This window comes from Erythrolamprus reginae, chromosome 6 (assembly GCF_031021105.1).
Source record: "Erythrolamprus reginae isolate rEryReg1 chromosome 6, rEryReg1.hap1, whole genome shotgun sequence".
Lineage (NCBI taxonomy): Eukaryota > Metazoa > Chordata > Lepidosauria > Squamata > Dipsadidae > Erythrolamprus > Erythrolamprus reginae.
The window spans coordinates 74,562,753-74,583,952 of NC_091955.1; the positions used below are offsets into that span (position 1 = coordinate 74,562,753).

At 39.5% G+C, this 21,200-nt stretch overlaps 1 protein-coding gene across 2 annotated transcripts in view; it reads right to left on the reverse strand.

Annotated features, from left to right (window-relative positions):
- STAB2 (stabilin 2) overlaps positions 1 to 21,200 on the reverse strand; it is a 142,823-nt gene that overhangs the window by 35,436 nt on the left and 86,187 nt on the right. For both annotated transcript variants that reach the window (XM_070756273.1, XM_070756272.1), the window contains exons 44-53: positions 20,250 to 20,321; positions 18,091 to 18,210; positions 15,496 to 15,543; positions 15,257 to 15,340; positions 14,318 to 14,464; positions 10,458 to 10,610; positions 6,123 to 6,182; positions 5,331 to 5,507; positions 4,508 to 4,600; positions 2,185 to 2,331 (exon numbers count right to left, since the gene is read on the reverse strand). In XM_070756273.1, the coding sequence (XP_070612374.1) occupies positions 2,185 to 2,331; positions 4,508 to 4,600; positions 5,331 to 5,507; positions 6,123 to 6,182; positions 10,458 to 10,610; positions 14,318 to 14,464; positions 15,257 to 15,340; positions 15,496 to 15,543; positions 18,091 to 18,210; positions 20,250 to 20,321 (1,101 nt within the window). The remainder of the gene's footprint in view (positions 1 to 2,184; positions 2,332 to 4,507; positions 4,601 to 5,330; positions 5,508 to 6,122; positions 6,183 to 10,457; positions 10,611 to 14,317; positions 14,465 to 15,256; positions 15,341 to 15,495; positions 15,544 to 18,090; positions 18,211 to 20,249; positions 20,322 to 21,200) is intronic.

Genomic DNA, 21,200 nt, shown 5'->3' on the forward strand with positions numbered 1-21,200 from the left:
GATGAAAACACTACTCTTCATCAAGTTGTCTTTATAATAGGATCTAATACCACTGAGTCATAACGCTTTCCATTTTTATATGTATGACAATTATTCTTGCTATGAGCCACAGTGGCACAGTGGTTAGAGTGCAGTACTGCAGGCTACTTCTGCTGACTGACTGCAACTTGGCAGTTCAAATCTCACCAGACTCAAAGTTGACCTAGCCTTTCATCCTTCCAAGGTGCATAAAATGAGGACTTCAATTGTTGGGGGCAATATGCTGACTCTGTAAACCACTTAGAGAGGGCTGTAAAGCAGTATATAAATCTAAGTGCAGTTGCTAGGCCACAGCAACAGTGGGTAGCATACCGGCTACTTAAATGCTGTTGTTTTTTAATTCACAAAACATCTAGGAAGGACCAAATGACATTAGACATATCATAACTATTTTGGCCTAAATATGACCACCTATATGGCAATGAGAGTATGTTTGGTGTAAAGACGCCAAACTAGAAAATGGAAGACTCTGAGTTCCAGTATGACCTTAAGCATGAAACCAGCTGTCACTCTTGCTCAACATTTTGCTTTCGCTAACTACTTCCAGAAATCTTGCCAAGAACTTTTGGAACAAAAAAATGGCGGCCTGAAGATGGCCCCATTAAAAGCAGAACCAGAGATGTGGCAAAGAATTAAGAGCCAGGGAGTAGATTGGCTCCTTAAAACCTCCCTGTTTAAGGAGAGGACCTGCCCACAAGTGTTCCAGGCATTTGCTCCTAAACAAGGAACCAACAAGACAGAAGTCTCTGGCTGCTTTAGAGCTCTGTGGAAGATGAGAGATTAGCCATCTTGCTCAAACTTCAATTGGTGCCTTTAAAAGGACACTAAAATGTCCTTTTCTAATTGCACCAGGAAATTGCTTGTTAGTACAGGGTACATGGTTGTTAGGGATTGCCATTGTAAACTGCATATTGCACACTTAAACCAAACTTGTATTTAAAGAGTTAATGTGCACTTAAAGAGTTAACTTGTACTTGAAGAGTTAATATTCAAGGCTGTTTCATCACTTCCTCATTGAAGCTATAAAAGCTCATTATTCTGCTCAGTCACTTCCCTTTACTTTTGCCTGAGATGGGGGAGTTATGTTTAAGCTCCCTGCTTGTATAAGCTTTGTGCTTATTATCTATATTGTATTTTAGCTTTGTGCTTATTATCTATATTGTATTTTGCTTTGTGCTCTAATCTTGTAATTGCTCAGTGCTATTTGCTTTGTGATTGCTCAGTGCTTATTATTCTGTATTTGCTACGTGCTTATTCTGGATTGTTTATATTTTGTTTATATGTAAATAATACTTATTTAACTAAGTCTGTGTCTTGGTTTATCACACATCCACGCTCTGTTAAAATTCTCTGCTCGGTGTTGTCGAAGGTTTCAAGCCTAGCTAACCGAGACAAGCCAACATTGCTTGTTAACTATTTTTTTAATTATTATAAATGTTTGGATCATTAAGTCTGAAAACACCAGGTGAGTCTTCTGTTTAATCTTTAATGAAAGAAAAAAATAACTACAATCTTAAGAACTTAAAAAATAAATAAAGCAAACAGCAAAAAACTAATTAAGGCTTTAATTTCAGAAAGTTATAACCAGATTAAGAATCCAGATAAATTTATAACAAGTTTGTGGAATTAATTGCAAAGAATGCTTCCTTTGGGAAATGAGACTCATTTATTTTTTTAAGAGACAATAGAGATAACTAATTTTAAAAATAGGACACTAGAAGGTATCGAATATTTTAATTAAAGAAAAATATAAAAATATAATCTAATGAATCCTCTCACCTCAATGAATAATCAACATATTAGCATGAATATGTGTCTATGTATTCATAGGGTGTTCCAGAAATAATAGGGCAGCTACTAAAATACAGTAAGAACCAATCACACAATGTTGATACTGTTATTATTGATTTGTTATCTTCATTTTGATTATTATATTTTATACAGATATTTGTGCAAGACTAATAATCTCTTTTTGAATAATTTATTGATTTAAAAAAAATACTTTCAAATTTGGAGTGCTTTATTGGTTCTGGGACAGGATGGATCGATGGATAGATGGATGGATAGCAAACAAGCAAGCAACTACATTGGATAAGATTCATGTGATGTCTGGAATGGCACCAACGCTTCAATAGAATGACTGACCGGAAATTCAGTTGTCATAAAAGTGTCACAACGACCACCAAGGATGGGATCAGTTAACATGCAATCAATCCCGTAAGCAATGCCACCATCAAACTCTAGTTGCCTTTGTATTATCTTGCATCTCCTTTCATTAAGGAACAATTCACCCTAAAGAGAGATATAAATTCATGATGGTATTAAGAAAAAATACATGACATGATTGGGGAAAAAGGCAAAAAAGATTAAATTAGTCAACCTGGTGTTTTTCTTACTGGATAAAACTTCCATAATTCTAACCAGCATGGCTTATGGTCAGAAAACCTATATGTATATACACTGCTCAAAAATAAATAAATAAAGGGAACACTTATATAACTCAATATAACTCCAAGTAAATCAAACTCCTGTGAAATCAAACTGTCCATTTAGGAAGCAACACTGATTGACAATCAGTTTCACATGCTGTTGTGCACATTCAACTTTGTACAGAACAAAGTATTCAATGAGAATATTTCATTCATTCAGATCTAGGTTGTGTTATCTGAGTACTGTATTCCCTTTATTTTTTTGAGCAGTACAGTATATTTCTCCATCATATAATTCTGTTTTAGAATAAATAACTTTTTGCAAAGCATCAAAAAGGTGTAAGAAATATTGAGATTAAGAAATCAGGCATTCCTTGAATGACAACTATAAGGTCATAAATCATGATGGCCAAAATGAAGATCAACATGTGATTGAATCCAATTATTATGATCTGTATTGCAGTGATTGTTAAAGGACCAACACGGTAATAAAGTGAATGTTACAGTCATTAAGTGAATCCATTGTTCTCTACTGGAAGTAAATTCATTTACTTATTTAATTAGAAAATTTATATTGCTACCTATTCGCACATGGTGATACAAGGTGGCTTATTGAAATATAAAAACACCATATGTAAAAATTAAGACTAATAGAAGGAAATAATCAAATAATAAATTAATACAATAATATAGCCCCCCTCCACCCCACTCGCATGACTACACATTGCACAAGCTATTTAATGGGCTCCATCCTGCTTTGCATTCCACTGGCAGAACGAGGTCTTTAGCACCTATCAAAAGTGTGTTAGAGTGGGAGCCATTCTAATCTCCAGTGGAAGGATGTTCCAGAGAGAGAGAGCCACCATGGAGAAGGCCCTTGTTCTGGATCCCACCAGGTATATCTCTAGGGGATGGGACCCACAACATTACTTGCCTTCCTGCTCTAGTGGGTCTGGTAGATGTGATTGGTGAAAGATGGTGCCTCAGATAACCTCAGAGAACCTGCTCCCAAGCCATGAAGGTGCCAACAGCACTTTGAATAGCACCTGAAATTGAATCAACAGCCAATGCAACTCCCACAGAAGAGGTGATACATGTGCACACTGAGGTCCCTACAAAAACCACATTTTGCACCAATTGGAGCTTCCAGATGCTCTTCAAGGGCAGCCCCATGTAGAGCACGTTACAACAGTCAAAATGGGAAGTGACAAGGGCAAATAAATGTTTGCAGTGATTTTTTGAAACCTAGGGTTATATAACACCCTGATTGCTTGAGGTAAAATGTTATAGGCTCCTATGACATTTGGTCAAACTATTTATTTTATTTATTTTATTTATATATATTTGTCAGACAATTATAGTATGGTAACTACAGTGGTACCTCTACTTACAAACGCCTCTACTTACGAACTTTTCTAGATAAGAACTGGGTGTTCAAGATTTTTTTGCCTCTTCTCAAGAACCATTTTCCACTTACGAACCCGAGCCTTTGAAACTGTAACTGGAAAAGGCAAGGGGAAGCCTTCGTGGGGCCTCTCTAGGAATCTCCTGGGAATTAACAGGGCTGGAAATGGTGGGGAGAAGCCTCTGTAGGGCCTCTCTAGGAATCTCCTGGGAGGAAACAGGGCCTCCACCCTCCCTGTGATTTCCCCAATGGAACATATTATTTGCTTTTACATTGATTCCTATGGGGAAGATTGCTTCTTCTTACAAACTTTTCTATTAAGAACCTGGCCATGGAATGAATAATAATAATAATAATAATAATAATAATAATAATAATAATAATAATAATAATTTATTAGATTTGTATGCCGCCCCTCTCCGGAGACTCAGACCGGCCTACAACAAGAATTACATTCGTAAGTAGAGGTACCACTGTATATTGGTTCTATTTTTCCTTTATGCTGCTACAAGTAGAATGAAAATATTGGATTGCCTTTTGTACTTATTTGAAATTGGCATTTATTTACGATGCTGTAAAATGGTTATCATAATAAAAATATGGCTCAGCTTATTTAAAAATGAGAAATACTCACAGTATTGGTGTTATCATCACCACATTTCACACTAAGATCTGAGCCTTGAAGTGTTTTCAGTGAATCTGAGCTTGGCAGGGCGTAAGCTAAAATCTGTGGAAGAAACAGGGAAAATATGGAGGAAGTTTAGAAAAGTTCTATTGTGTTTATTAGGAACATAGAAACATATAGAAGACTGACGGCAGAAAAAGACCTCATGGTCCATCTAGTCTGCCCTTATACTATTTCCTGTATTTTATCTTACAATGGATATATGTTTATCCCAGGCATGTTTAAATTCAGTTACTGTGGATTTACCAACCACGTCTGCTGGAAGTTTGTTCCAAGGATCTACTACTCTTTCAGTAAAATAATATTTTCTCATGTTGCCTTTGATCTTTCCCCCAACTAACTTCAGATTGTGTCCCCTTGTTCTTGTGTTCACTTTCCTATTAAAAACACTTCCCTCCTGAACCTTATTTAACCCTTTAACATATTTAAATGTTTCGATCATGTCCCCCCTTTTCCTTCTGTCCTCCAGACTATACAGATTGAGTTCATGAAGTCTTTCCTGATACGTTTTATACTCAAGACCTTCCACCATTCTTGTAGCCCGTCTTTGGACCCGTTCAATTTTGTCAATATCTTTTGTATCTTTATTTTATAAATTTAAAAATAAATCCGTAAATTTTTATAAAGTGTGACATTTATTTATTTATCTATCTATCTATCTATCTATCTATCTATCTATCTATCTATCTATCTATCTATCTATCTATCTATTACTGGATTTGTATGCCGCCCCCCTCCGTACACTCGAACTCCTAGACTTTGAACTCCTTACCTTAGCATTCCCAATAATATGGAATTTCAAATACTGCAGCAGTTTCTCTTTGTTTGACATTTTGAATAGTTCCTCTTGTTCTTCCTTTGGCAAAGCTCGGATAACTTTGTCAGAGGGCCAGAACAAAGTGACTGGTTGATGAAGAGGATCATTAATAAGATTTATCAGTCCTGATTTCTAAAAGAGGACAAAGGAGAATCTGATTTTCTTTCTTAAAACAATAGCATGTGATCTATCAAGCAAACAGTGAAAAAAACGAATGGGGTCTTTTTCACATCTACAGTCACTTAAGTCAGTGTTTCCCAACCTTGGCCACTTGAAGATATCTTGGACTTCAACTCCCAGAATTCCCCAGCCAGCATTCGCTGGCTGGGGAATTCTGGGAATTGAAGTCCAAATATCTTCAAGTGGCCAAGGTTGGGAAACACTGACTTAAGGCATATCCAACATAACAGAGGTAAAATTCTGCAGGTTCTGGAGAACAAATAGCAGAAATTTTGAGTAGTTTGGAAAACTGACACTTCTCTTTAAAAAAAAATATTTTTATTGATTTTTATAATATAAACACACACACACAACATATAACAAGTGCTCAGTGATTGTGCCCACCACCAGACAAACATTCGTGCCCCACCACCAATCGGGGATGTTTCTTGTATAAATCATTTTAACCCAAGAGTGAAATATTTATTTAAATATTATAAAGTGATTCCACACCCACAAAATAAGCTATACCCACAGTGTGGCAGTAAAAATTTTGGCTGCCCATTGCTGCCCCTGATGTAAACTTACTTCTATCAGGTTGTAGAACATGATGTATTCATTGCTTGCTGCAACAGCTTTGAGGTTTTCCTATGGAGAAAAGAAATACAGTACTTGGCTTATTTAGGAAGCACAAATACTGTATGTGTTGTGAAATTTTCTCTCCCCCCCCCTCTCTCTACCTACCTACCTACCTACCTACCTATCTATCTATTTATTAGATTTCTATGCCACCCTTTTCGCGGTGACTCAGGATGGCATACAACATTATAAATGCAACAATACATATAAAGAAATCTAAATTACTTTTAAAAAATTATACAAAATTACTAAAAGTTCTAAAAAAACCCCATTCCAATTCAATTGTTCATAATATCAGCTGGAGACAATCTCATCACTCACGGCCCCCATGCTCACTGGCAGAGGGGAGTCTTCAGAGCTTTACGAAAAACCAGGAGGGAGGGGGCAGGTACGTATCTCTGGAGGGAGTTAGTTCCAGAGAGCCGGGGCCACCACAGAGAAGCTCTTCCCCTAGGCCCTGCCAGACAACATTGTCTGACCGATGGGACCTGGAGAAGGCTGACTCTGTGGAATCTAACTGGCCACTGGGGTGCCTGAGGCAGAAGACGGTCCTGAAGGTAGTCTGGTCCTAAACCATGTAGGGCTTTGTAGGTCATAACCAGCACTTTGAATTGCACCCAGAGACAAATTGGCAACCAGTGCAGCTCATAGAATGATGTTGAAATGTGGGCAGATCTTGGAAGCCCAACTATAGCTCATGCAGCTGCATTTTGTATAATTTGTAGTCTCCAAACACTCTTCAATGGCAGCCCCATGTGGAGAGTATTGCAGTAGTCAAGCCTCTAAATAAAAAATGCAATACTGCATTCAGAAATATATTACAGGAAATATTTTTGATTGTAGGATGCTTCACTTAGTATCTTAACAGAAGTGGGAAATGGGAACAGTTGCTTTTGCAGATTCCCAAGTGGAGGAATGGAATATACATACTATACTACTTGTTCTGAGAATAATATGTAGAAACAATTATAATACATAGTCTTGAGTTGGGGAGACAATGGAAGATAGGAGAGCCTGCCGTGCTATGGAGTCACAAAGAGTTGGAACACAACTTAGCGATTAAACAAAAACTACTGAAGTTTTCAGATGACACAACTGTGATTAGCCTCATTGGAGACAATGATGAATCCGCATACAGACGGGAGGTTGAACAACTATCCTTGTGGTGCGACCGGAACAATCTGGAACTGAACACACTGAAAACCGTGGAAATAGTGGTAGACTTTAAGAGAAACCCGCCCATACTTCCACCTCTTACAATATTAGACAACACAGAATCAACAGTAGAGACCTTCAAATTTCTAGGTTCGACCATATCGCAAGACCTAAAATGGACACCTAACATCAAAAACATCATCAAAAAAGCACAACAAAGAATGTTCTTTCTGCGTCAACTGAAACTGCCCAAGGAGCTTCTGATACAGTTCTACAGAGGAATCATTGAGTCTGTCATCTGCATCTCTATAACTGTCTGGTTTGGTGCTGCAACTCAACAGGACCGACACAGACTTCAGAGGATAATCAGAACTGCAGAAAAAACAGTTGCTGCCAACCTGCCTTCCATTGAGGACCTGTATATTGCACGAATCAAAAAGAGGCTGTGAAAATATTTACAGAGCCCTCACATCCTGGACACAAACTGTTTCAACTCTTACTGTCAAAACTACAGTATAGAGCACTGCACACCAGAACAGCTAGACATAAGAAGAGTTTTTACAGAACATAATCACTCTGCCAAATAAATAATTCCCTTAACACTGTCAAGCCATTTACTAAGTCTGCACTACTATTAATCTTCTCATCGTTCCCATCACACATCTTCATTGCTTGTATCCTTACAATTTATATTGACTGGTTCCTAATATGATTTGATTGATTATTTGTACTCAGACTATCATAAAGTGTTGGACCTCACGATTCTTGACTAATGTATCTTGTCTGTTTATGTACACTGAGAGCATGTGCACCAAAGACAAATTCCTTGTCCAATCACACTTGGTCAATAAAGAATTCTATTCTATTCCATTCCATTCCATTCCATTCCATTCCATTCCATTCCATTCCATTCCACTCCACTCCACTCCATTCCATTCCATTCTAAACAACACATAGTCCTAACTGGTGCAGTGCAGTGATGGCTTCCTACCAGTTCAGCTTGGTCAGGCAAATCGGTAGCCGGCGGGGGGCGTTCCACCTACATGGCAGAACGTCATCATGGAGCTTCTGCACATGCGCAGAAGTGTCTCACGCACTTTGTGTGTGTGCACTGTCATGTGCTCCTGTTCCTGAAGCGGTAGCAAAAGTAAGTGAAACCCACCGCTGGTGCAGTGGATTGCATTTTAGTGAAAAACAGGAGTTGGTTTTTGAAGCCAACAGGCAGTGAAGGCATATCTTTTTCTACCAGCATCAAACTGTTCTTGATTTTATCTGGAGTTTCTGCACTGCCTATTAATCTTGATAGTTTATATTATCTCTACCAGGCTGAAAATAGTAGTTGTTAGAGGCTTACGATGAAGAAAGATTCTCACTGTCACGCGAGGTTCCATTATGCCACTGTGATCCAAAATGTTAGATGAAGAAGTATTGCCCTGTGTGTGTGTGTGTCTGTTTCTTAACCCACAGTAGTTAGGATGCAACAACCCATGGGCTTTAATATCCACACCACTTTTGTTTGTGACTGCATTGGTTACACAAACTATGATTTTTAATCTTTGTTATTGATCATCCTGGTTCAAGATCTGAATTATCTGATGTCTTTTTCTCCCATGACATGGGATTCTCACTAACTCAGCCTTTTGCTGATTAATGTGTGCTAGTATACAGTATGTAACTAGGTTGGGTGTTGCAATACAGAAGCTAACAATGTAAGTTTAAAACTGTACCTTTATGAGTCATTTGCTGGTTGGCCATAAGGGGGAGCCAACGATGTTCCTCTTGGGGGAGTTTATACTAGAGAGATTTATATTTGCTGTGTGTATATTGCTGTGTGCGTTAACCTGGTTTGTAAACCATTACTAGGATTATTTATTTATTTATTTATTTGTTTGTTTGTTTATTTATTTATTAGATTTGTATGCCGCCCCTCTCCGTAGACTTGGGGCGGCTCACAACAATAACAATAACAATGTAAAAAACAAATCTAATACCTGTAATTTAAAAAACACTAAAAACCCCATTATTAAAAGCAAACACACACACAAACATTCCATGTCTAAACTGTATAGGCCTGGGAGAGATGTGTCACTTCCCCCATGCCTGACGACAGAGATGGGTCTTAAGAACTTTACGAAAGGCAAGGAGGGTGGGGGCAACTCTGATATCTGGGGGAGTTGATTCCAAAGGGTTGGGGCCGCCACAGAGAAGGCTCTTCCCCTGGGTCCCGCCAAACAACATTGTTTAGTTGACGGGACCCGGAGAAGGCCAACACTGTGGGACCTAACTGGTCGCTGGGATTCGTGCGGCATATGTGTATGATATTGGACTGTGTAAGTACTATTGTTTATTTGCCTATTTATATATAATAATTTTGTTCTATTTTGTACTAAATCTGATTCATTGACTGACTAACCCACATTGTAACATTAACTCTCCTTGAAGTTTGTTAAAGGTTTCTTACCTAGACACTTTAACAATGTGCATAAAAATACAGTGTAAAAGTTTGATGAATAAATAAAATAAAATAAAATAAATAATAAGTACATTTGTGTGTATATGTGGCATATACATGTATGTGTTTGGCGGGGCCCAGGGGAAAAGCCTTCTCTGTGGCGGCCCCGGCCCTCTGTAACTAACTCCCCCCGGAGATTAGAATTGCCCCCATCCTCCTTGCCTTTCGTAAGCTCCTTAAAACCCACCTCTGCCGTCAGGCATGGGGGAACTGAGATATTCTTTCCCCCTAGGCTTTTACAATTCATGTATGGTATGTTTGTATGTATGTATGTTTGGTTTTACAATAAGGGTTTTTAGTTGTTTTAGTATTGGATTTACATGCTGTTTTTTGTTACTGTTGTTAGCCGCCCCGAGTCTACGGAGAGGGGCGGCATGCAAATCCAATAAATAAATAAATAAAATAAAATAAAATAAATATAGTTGTCCTATGTCACAAACTGATCACTTATCAGCGTTTTCTCGAGGAAGCTTTTTTTTCAAAATTTATTTCCCCTATTACTTAATTAACATTTTAGTACTATTAGAACAGGTTCATTTGTTAGCAGCAAACAACATTGTCATCCATAACCCAGCAGCTTTTAATCAGTTGATAATGTCAATGCATACGGAGTGCACCTTTAATGGTTTTCCAAGAGATGAACCTGTTCCCAAAGGAAGTTCTTGAGTCTTCTGGGGAGCCAGGACCTTATCTATGATATGGATTATTCCATTTGTGGTGATTATATCACTGGTCAGTATCTTTGCTTTGCCATTCAAAAGGACCGTGTTCTAAAAAAGAGAGAAAAAAGGTACAGTACGAAGTAACAAAGCTTTCCTGCAATGCTGAAATAAAGTGAGCTAAACAGTTTTATTGCTGATTAAACAATTAAAAGAGAAATCGCATTTCCTTTCAGTACCATTTACTCAGCATGCTTCCCAAGAGGAAAGAGCAAGGGAACGTAGCATTCATTACAAGCAGGATTACGCATCTGAGCAAGTGTTGCTGTATTGAATGGGCTCAGTTTTAAATGCACAGGACCTGTTCTTGCATCTAAAGCAGAGGCATTTATTTACGTATTTGACTTTTATGCCGCCCAATCCTGAAAGACTCAGGGCATCTTACAAAATAATATGGTAATACAAATACAACAGATACAAAGCAATAAGAGAAGTCAAATACAATATCTAAAACTAACCCCATGATAAAACCCATTTATTTTTAAAAAGACATAATAATAATAATAATAATAATAATAATAATAATAATAATAATAATTTATTAGATTTGTATGCCGTCCCTCTACAAGGACTCGGAGCGGCTCACAACAATAAAACATCACATAAAAATCCAATGTTAAAACAGTCTTTAAAAAAACCCTATCAAAACAGTCATACAACCCAAACACACCATCCATAAAGTCAAAGGCAGCTAAGGATATATCAATTCCTCCATGCCTGGCGACATAGATGAGTTTTCAAGAGTTTGCGAAAGACAAGGAGAGTGGGGACAGTCCTAATCTCGGGGGGAGCTGATTCCAGAGAGCTGGGGCCACCACAGAGAAGGCTCTTCCCCTGGGTCCTGCCAGACGGCATTGTTTTGTCGACGGGACCCAGAGCAGGCCAACTCTGTGGGACCTAATCGGTTGCTGGGATTCGTGCAGCAGCAAGCGGTCCCGGAGGTATTCTGGTCCGATGTCATGAAGGGCTTTATAGGTCATAACCAACACTTTGAATTGTGACCGGAAACTGATTGGCAGCCAGTGCATAATCACATGCACATACACCATTTATACAGTTTGGCCAAGAAAGATGTACAATTCATGTCCCGCAGGCCTGCTGGCAGAGCCAGGTCTTTGTGGCCTTACGGAAGGACAGTAGGGTGGGAGCAGTATGGACGTCGGGGGTTAATTGGTTCCATAGAGCCGGGGCAGCCACAGAGAAGGCCCTCCCCCGTGGTGCTGCCAACCTGCATTGCTTAGTCGATGGGACTTGGAGGAGGCCAACTCTGTGTGTATTGGCTTGCTAGCCAGTACTGCATACCAGTAGTGAAAATCACTATAATCTCTCGCGCACATGTCCTCTCATGAGATTTTGCTTCCTGTGCATGCAAAGAAGCAAAATCTCATTGGGGCGCATGCTCATGCATGCCGCAGTAGTAAGTAGCAGCCCCTGCTTGCCCATAGGGCTGCCCTAGAAACAGCAAAGGACTGGCCCACAGTGCCTCTGCCAGTGAAAAATGGCCCCTTGGCCCTCCTGAGCTCCATTTTTGCTGGCAAAGGGTTGCAGGAAGCCGTCTCTTCCAGGAGTCCATTTTCACTGGCAGAGCTCTCGGGCCGCCACAGGCACCCCCGACCAAAATGACAATGAGCTGGCCATGGCCCCCTGGGCACACACACATGCCACCAAAGTCAAACACAACCCTGATGTGGCCCTCAATGAAATCAAGTTTGGCACCCCTGATGTAACATAGAAACATAGAAACATAGAAGTCTGACGGCAGAAAAAGACCTCATGGTCCATCTAGTCTGCCCTTATACTATTTCCTGTATTTTATCTTAGGATGGATATATGTTTATCCCAGGCATTTTTAAAATCAGTCAACCATGTCTGCTGGAAGTTTGTTCCAAGCATCTACTACTCTTTCAGTAAAATAACATTTTCTCATGTTGCCTTTGATCTTTCCCCCAACTCACTTCAGATTGTGCCCCCTTGTTCTTGTGCTCACTTTCCTATTAAAAACAATATCCTCCTGGACCTTATTTAACCCTTTAACGTATTTAAATCTTTCGATCATGTCCCCCCTTTTCCTTCTGTCCTCCAGACTATACAGATTGAGTTCATGAAGTCTTTCCTGATACGTTTTATGCTTAAGACCTTCCACCTGTAGAGCGTGAACATTGACTGCAGGTAAAGGACGCCAGAAGAAATCTCTGGATTATGACTTCTCAGAAGAGGCAACTTAAGATCATATTGATTCAGGGAAGTGCCTGCATATAAAAACCCATGATATAGTGATACCTCATCTTACAAACCCCTCGTCATACAAACTTTTCGAGATACAAACCCGGGGTTTAAGATTTTTTTGCCTCTTCTTTCAAACTATTTTCACCTTACAAACTCAAGCTGCTGCCACTGGGATGCCCCGCCTCCGGACTTCTGTTGCCAGTGAAGCACCCATTTTTGCGCTGCTGGGATTCCCCTGAGACTCCCCTCCATGGGAAACCCCACCTCCGGACTTCCGTTGCCAGCGAAGCACCTGTTTTTGCGCTGCTGGGATTCCCCTGAGGCTCCCCTCCATGGGAAACCCCACCTCCGGACTTCTGTTGCCAGTGAAGCACCCGTTTTTGCGCTGCTGGGATTCCCCTGAGGCTCCCCTCCATGGGAAACCCCACCTCCGGACTTCCATTGCCAGCGAAGCACCCGTTTTTGCGCTGCTGGGATTCCCCTGAGGCTCCCCTCCATGGGAAACCCCACCTCCGGACTTCCGTTGCCAGCGAAGCACCCGTTTTTGCGCTGCTGGGATTCCCCTGAGGCTCCCCTCCATGGGAAACCCCACCTCCGGACTTCCGTTGCCAGCGAAGCACCCGTTTTTGCGCTGCTGGGATTCCCCTGAGGCTCCCCTCCATGGGAAACCCCACCTCCGGACTTCTGTTGCCAGCGAAGCACCCGTTTTTGCGCTGCTGGGATTCCCCTGAGGCTCCCCTCCATGGGAAACCCCACCTCCGGACTTCCGTTGCCAGCGAAGCACCTGTTTTTGCGCTGATGGGATTCCCCTGAGGCTCCCCTCCATGGGAAACCCCACCTCCGGACTTCTGTTGCCAGTGAAGCACCCGTTTTTGCGCTGCTGGGATTCCCCTGAGGCTCCCCTCCATGGGAAACCCCACCTCCAGACTTCCGTTGCCAGCGAAGCACCTGTTTTTACACTGCTGGGATTGCCCTGCTGGGATTGCCCTGCTGGGATTCCCCTGCAGCATCACAAAAACATGGGAGTCCGGAGGTGGGGTTTCCCATGGAGGGGAGCCTCAGGGGAATCCCAGCAGCGCAAAAACGGGTGCTTCGGCTGGCAAAAGGGGTGAGTTTTGGACTTGCACGCATTAATCGCGTTTCCATTGATTCCTATGGGAAACATTGTTTCGTCTTACAAACTTTTCACCTTACAAACCTCATCCCGGAACCAATTAATTTCGTAAGACGAGGTATCACTGTATTCCCAAAGGCAATGTAAGAGAGTGGGATGGTGATCCAACGTTTTAATATGAGAATTGTAGGGACTTAGGTATTTCAGAAGATTTGGCCTATCAAAAATAGTACAGTTCTATCCAGAAATTAGTTTATTTTCCTTTTCTAAGCTTTCGTGATATTTCTGCGGTATCTGCAAGCAATTAACCCTAATTGCAACTTTCCTATTTTACATGTCATTTTTTCAACGTTGCATCTTATCCCTGGAAAGACCAATGAAGGTGTAGTTACATACTCAGTTGATGAAAATTGGTTACCTGTGCAAAGGTGATCTTGAGCGGTTCTCCTTGGAGCGTGATGACAGTTTTGTCCGAAGTCATATCATTGTACAGCAATCCTGTACATGACACAATATGATAACGCAGAATCTGGGGCAACACACCTTTGGAAGCCCAATTGGTAAACTTGAAAAAGAATTGTACAAAAATGATTTACCATATTAAAGTGCCGAAAGCAAAGGAGGTACAATTATATTTTGACTTTGCCATTATATTATTGTGAACTAAACTCATAGATCTTTCCTAAATGATTCTATTTTTTAATTTTTTTTATTAAATTTCTTCATTTAAAAAAACATGTAACATATAATAATAAAGAAACCTCATACAATACACAAATATAATCAAAGGGAAACAAAAAAAATCATAAACAAAACAAGACAAAACAAAGAAAAAAATAAAAAATAAAATAAAAATAAAATAAAAACAACGAATACTAAAGAAAAAAAGAAAATCTAATCACAACGAGTGATAAATAACAATATATTAACTTGTATTTATTTATTTCATGCTTTGCGAGGAGAAAGAAAAAGAACCCCCCCAAAACCCTGATTTTAATCCTGTCTTTCAAAAGATAAATGTATCTTTTATATACACTGAGATCACATGCACCATTGATAAATTCCTTGTGTGTCCAATCACACTTGGACAATAAAGAATGGTATTGCGTTGCGTTGCGTTGCATTGCATTGCGTTGCATTGCGTTCTATTCTATTCTATTCTATTCCATTCTATTCCATTCTAATCTATTCAAAATGACAGACTAAGATTTTACATTGGACTCTCTTACAGGGTGTTCTCTTCCTTGTTTAATTGGAACCTATTGGCAGCAGATTCATAGAAACAGGATGCAAAATTTATGACCCCTGAACCTTGCTGAATGCCCCATCTAACATCAAATTGCTTTTGTGTACTTACTTGTAATTCAGCTAAAATAGCATCATTACTTGGTGCAAAAATTGTGAAGGGCCCCGTTCCTGTAATATCTCTGACCGAAGCATCCTTATAATAGTGAAAAACAAAAAGCACATTTCAGTCAATATATATTTCAGGTGCCTTTATATCTCTCAGAAGATTATTGAATCTGGAAAAAAACTTCTTAAAAATGCTCTCTATAAGTTAAGATCCTGGGAAGAAACGGGTTGTAGCTTTCTTACCAGTAGCTTCCTATTAAACCGGGTGAAATTGGACTCCTTTGAAAGTTCCTGTAATAATAATATCAAAAAAATTAAAACAATAAATTGGTATTAGTAACACTGAAAATTTAAATACTGTATATGAAATCATTTCTACAGTGAAGTAAGAAACAACTAGATCTGAGTTATATTCTGAACTAGAAACGGATGTTTTAGTATCCTTACAGGTCTCTCTATGACAGTGATTTCCAACCTCTTTTGAGCCGCGGTGCATTTTTTACATTTACAAAATCTTGGGGTACACCACCAACCAAAATGACACAAAATGACACTCTAATACAGTACATATATAGTTAATAATATAGTTTCTAAATGTATTTATACTCACTTAGTGTGAAACCGGGGCCTGTTTGGATGAACACAAAAGGGATATCCTTGAGAAGTTTGCTTTCTAGGTAAGGATTCTCATAAACACTAGAGTTCTCCCTGAAGTTGTGGGTTCAAATCCCATGGTCAGCTGGGTGCAGGGGCCTTGATTCTGTCTGTTTTGATGGTGTATATAGAGATTTGAGCTCTTTAAGAAGATGACCCTTCAGGAGGACATATACAATATAGATAACATTGTGATGCATTGTGATGCATTGTATATCACCCTCTGTGGGGGCCTCTTATAAAAAGAAAAAGGTCAAATATCTATATGCACCATCAGGATAGACGTAACCAGCTGAGGCTGAGGCTTCATCTAGTGGGGGCAACATTTACCTCCAGTCCTGACCAGGAGTAGAAATCGGGACTATGGGAAGGAGTAGCAGTTTCAACTACTTGCCGCAGCCACACAATGACAAGTGTGCGGCAGCCCAAGCGGGGACCTTCCTGGGTGTGGATGAGAGGCGGCCTGCTATTGGTTCATCGCTAGTGGTCGGGATGAATACTAGAAGGTGATTGGTCAGTGAGCGTTTCCTGTGCCTCCACTCTTCCTGTCGCTAATAGTTGGAGGAATTGTGAGGGGAATGTTTATGTTCGGATGGAGGCGGCTGGCGGCAGGCCAGATAAATGGCCTCCATGGGCCGTATCTAGCATGCAGGCCGTAGTTTGGGGACCCATATTTAATTTCCCCATGGCACACCTAACTATGTCTCACGGCACACTAGTGTGCCGTGGCACACTGGTTGAAAAACACTGCTCTATGAATCAAGTTATCTTAAGGCTTGTTGGGTATAAGGGACTTCTAGGTATCCTGGTGACCCTACTAGAAAAGTCTAAGCCATGGGTACAATGGTTTTAATAAACCATTGTATTTTAGATGGATTTCTTGTGCTGGATTATGAAGAACTTAGCTAACATATGAGCCACGATGGTGCAGTGGTTAAAGTGTAGTACTGCAGTCTACTTCTGCTGCCTGCCGGCTGCCTGCAATTTGGCAGTTCAAATCTCATGAGACTCAATGTTGACTCAGCCTTCCATCCTTCTGAAGTGGGTAAAATGAGGACCCAAATTGTTGGGAGCTGACTCTGCTGACTCTGTAAACTGCTTAGAGAGGGCTGTAAAGTACTGTAAAGTGGTATATAAGTCTAAGTGCTATTGCTTACTTCACTGGCATACCATTACTGCATATCTATTTCAAATATTTTTGAAAATAAATAGATAAATAGCAACCATGGTTTCCACTTGCCCATGCATGCTGATATCAAGCCAACTTGCAATTGTTCACAACGTTTCTCATTTGGAGGATCCCTGGATCTATAGATTTGGGCTCCAGAATCTAGGCTCAGGTGTCTAATAAGGATGTAATTATAACTAGTCTATTGCTAACGTGTCTTCTTGTGATATTGAAACATAGAAAATTGACAGCAGAATTGACGGTCCATCTAGTCTACCCTTATACTATTTCCTGTATTTTATCTTAGGATGGATATATGTTTATCCCAGGCATTATCTCAGGCACAGGGAAATTGATTACCCTGAGCTGTTTCCACTTTATGTATGGTCAATATGAGATGTATGATTGTTTTCTATATTAAGGGTTTTAAAATTGTTTTAATCTTTGATTTGTATTGTTTCTTGTTGTGAGCTGCTCCGAGTCCTCGGAAAAGGGCGGCATACAAATCTCATTTAATAATAATAATAATAATAATAATAATAATAATAATAATAATAATAATAATAATAATAATTTTACTGGGATCGGCAAGCATAATTCGCCGCTATATCACACAGTCCTAGGTGTTTGGGAAGCGCCCGACTGTGATGAAATACAAAATCCAGCATAGTGATCTCGTTTGCTGTGTTGTATTGACATAATAATAATAGTAATAGTAATAGTAATAGTAATAGTAATAATAATGTTTAAATTCAGTTACTGTGGCTTTACCAACCACGTCTGCTGGAAGTTTGTTCTAAGCATCTACTACTCTTTCAGTAAAATAATATTTTCTCACGTTGCTTCTGATCTTTCCGCCAACTAACCTCAGATTGTGCCCCCTTATTCTTGTGTTCACTTTCCTATAAAAAACAGTTCCCTCCTGAACCTTATCTCACCCATACTTTTGTGTAATTTGGCTTCTTCCTACCAACCTTAAAACTGATCACAAATATTTAATAAGGAAGATATCTTACCAGTGTGATGCTACCTCTGCAAAGATACCCATCTCCAATGAAATTGGGTTTACAGACGCAATTCCTTTCGGGCGGTAAAGTATCATTGCAAATGGCATTTTCTCCACACCCACCATTATTCTGATCAAGAGAGAAGCAAAGAACAGTAACTAAAAAAACCTTCACCTCAATACATTTCAGTACAAAGTTCGATGTATAAAATAAGGGGAAGAGCTGCCAGTTAAAATGAAACTGATTTAAGATTTCATTGCTTTGAATGGCATGCTACTCTTTCATAGATACCGAAATAAATATTTTACGAATAATGAAGTCAGTTTGAAAACTACAATTCTGGTATATGTCAATGACGACTTAGTTATCCAGGCCAAAGTTGTCTAAAGGTTGAATCATGGTTACTGAACCATTTTTTCAGACCAAATTTTTATCCATTTGCCATGATTCAATATTTACAACTCTTTTTATTTTTCTTGGTTTTTCTTTGGCACTGTAGAAAGAGTCACCATAAGTCTAGAAAATAACTGAGCAAGCATGGAGTACTGCTAAGGGAGACTATTTAAAATAATTATTTGTTTATCAACTAGTCAGGAATATTGGACAAACATAGAAACATAGAAGACTGACGGCATAAAAAGACCTCATGGTCCATCTAGTCTGCCCTTTTACTATTTCCTGTATTTTATCTTACAATGGATATATGTTTATCCCAGGCATGTTTAAATTCAGTTACTGTGGATTTCCCAACCACGTCTGCTGGAAGTTTGTTCCAAGGATCTACTACTCTTTCAGTAAAATAATATTTTCTCATGTTGCCTTTGATCTTTCCCCCAACTAACTTCAGATTGTGTCCCCTTGTTGCAATATTTTTGAAAACAGAACACAATAATCCCCTGAAACAGAGATGCGATGCAAAGTTCATACAGAATTGTAATGAATGTAAATTATTCTCTATCAATTGCCTTGGAAATTCTTTCAAAGCAACACAAGGCATTGCACAAGGATTAAATGATCAACAACGTCATTTACAATATGCTGATACCTTTTTCTTGCTAATCTTTTTTTTGAAATAAATTTTTATTTCGAATATATGCATTTAAAAGGACATTTGTATCAATCATTACATCTTTATATTCACCATCAAAGCAAGCAAAAAAGGACGTGAAAAAGCAGCTTGCAGGAGGAACGCTAGATTAGAATATTTCTGCTGAAAGTTTTTCCAGTGTATAGCATGCCCCCCTGTGGAATTGTTTTTGCTTAAGAAAAGCATGATGGAGGAGGAGTAAAAATGAAAATATCTGGGATACTTGTAGCACTCTAAAAAGTTTTTTTTTTTAAAGACAGCAAGACAATTCCTTTCAGTTGCAATGGCTTCATACCATCTTGGACATAAACACTCTAGAATATGTCCAGAGATACTTTATTAGAAGAGACCTCCACTCCTCCACTCGCAACAGAATACTCTATGCAACTAGACTTACAATCCTAGGTTTAGAAAGGTTAGAACTACGTCGCCTTAAACCCGTTGTAAGCATAGTTCATAAAATCATCTGCTACAACATCCTTCCTGTCCACGACTACTTCAGCTTCAACCACAACAACACACGAGCACACAACAGATACAAACTTAAAGTAAACCACTCTAAACTCAACTGCAGGAAATACGACTTTAGTAACCCAGTAGTTGATGCATGGAACTCACTACCTGACTCTGTAGTATCATCACTTAACCCCCAAAATATTTCCCTTAGACTATCCACTGTTGACCTTTCCCGGTTCCTAAGAGGTTAGTAAGGGGCGTGCATAAGTGCACCAGTGTGTCTTCCGTTCCCTGTCCTAATGTTTCTCTCTTACTAGTATCATGTATATAAACATTGTTATATCTTTGTATACCACCAATACTTACTTGGCAAAACAAATAAATAAAATAAAAATAAATAAACATCAGAATCAAATTCCTGACCTTATTTTTAGCGAATCTTAGCTGGAACTAGAATAAATTTAGTCATTTTCCTCACTTCTCCTTACAGTTCGTACATCAATAAATGCAGCCAATGTAATGGGTTTTTTTTAAAAAAAAGGCTGCCAGTTCTTGTAATCGAGATTGTTGTCTGAACTGTGAAGGATGGGTATGAAGGACAGCGCCAGTCAAAGTCTAGACTCACCACTGTACAGGGACTGATGAAAGTGCATGTTTTCCCATCTCCAGAATATCCACTCAAACAGTTACATACTGCCTGTCAGAATAAGGAAACAAGCCAGGTTAAAATAGAGAGAAGGATAGCATTTTATTCCCTGATCCAAGGAAGGCCTTGTGATAACTTTCTCCTGTTTGGTTTCTCTTGGGTGTCAAGTCTCTGTGATTCTGTTTCCAGTTTTTCTCCCTACTCATGTAATCATCCAGGACTCCAAATAATAATAATAATAACAACAGAGTTGGAAGGGACCTTGGAGGTCTTCTAGTCCAACCCCCTGCTTAGGCAGGAAACCTGTTGTGGTTAGCTCTGGCCCAGCTCCTGCTCCAAGGAATGTGCAGGTGGATGTGGGGGAAACATCCACATCCTGCAGGCCTGTTTTGCTCCCGATGGAATCTGCCGACGAAGCCTCCTCTGACCAAGGAAGCTTGAGTGACAGGGAAGAGGGGAGTTTGGCAGACAGCCCAGGAGGAGATCAATCATCTGTATCATCCTTGGATTCTGAACAAGAATTAATGACACATCCACGCATGCGTAGAGTGATGCATAGGAGACAACAACTGAAGGATTATTACAAGAAAAAATGAGGCCACCTGTGGTTGGGTGGGGCTGCTGTAATTAGTGCTACAGATAAAAGTGCAACCTGGTATTTTAGCCTCATGGCAGTTTATCTGATTCATTGTTTCGTCAAGATCGTGGGTTTTGTGCTGTTCAAGATTCTGTGTGGACTCTCTGGACTTTAGAATTGGACTCAATTTCCCAGTTATTGGGTGAGCAATTGGATTGCATTTCACCTGTGCCTTGTGTGTACCAGAAAATCCCTTTGACATTTAAAAAGGGAGCTGTTTATGTTTTTTTGTTTATAAAAACGTTTGGGTTTTCCTTTTATCATGTGGTGTATGTCTTCCTGGACTAATTACC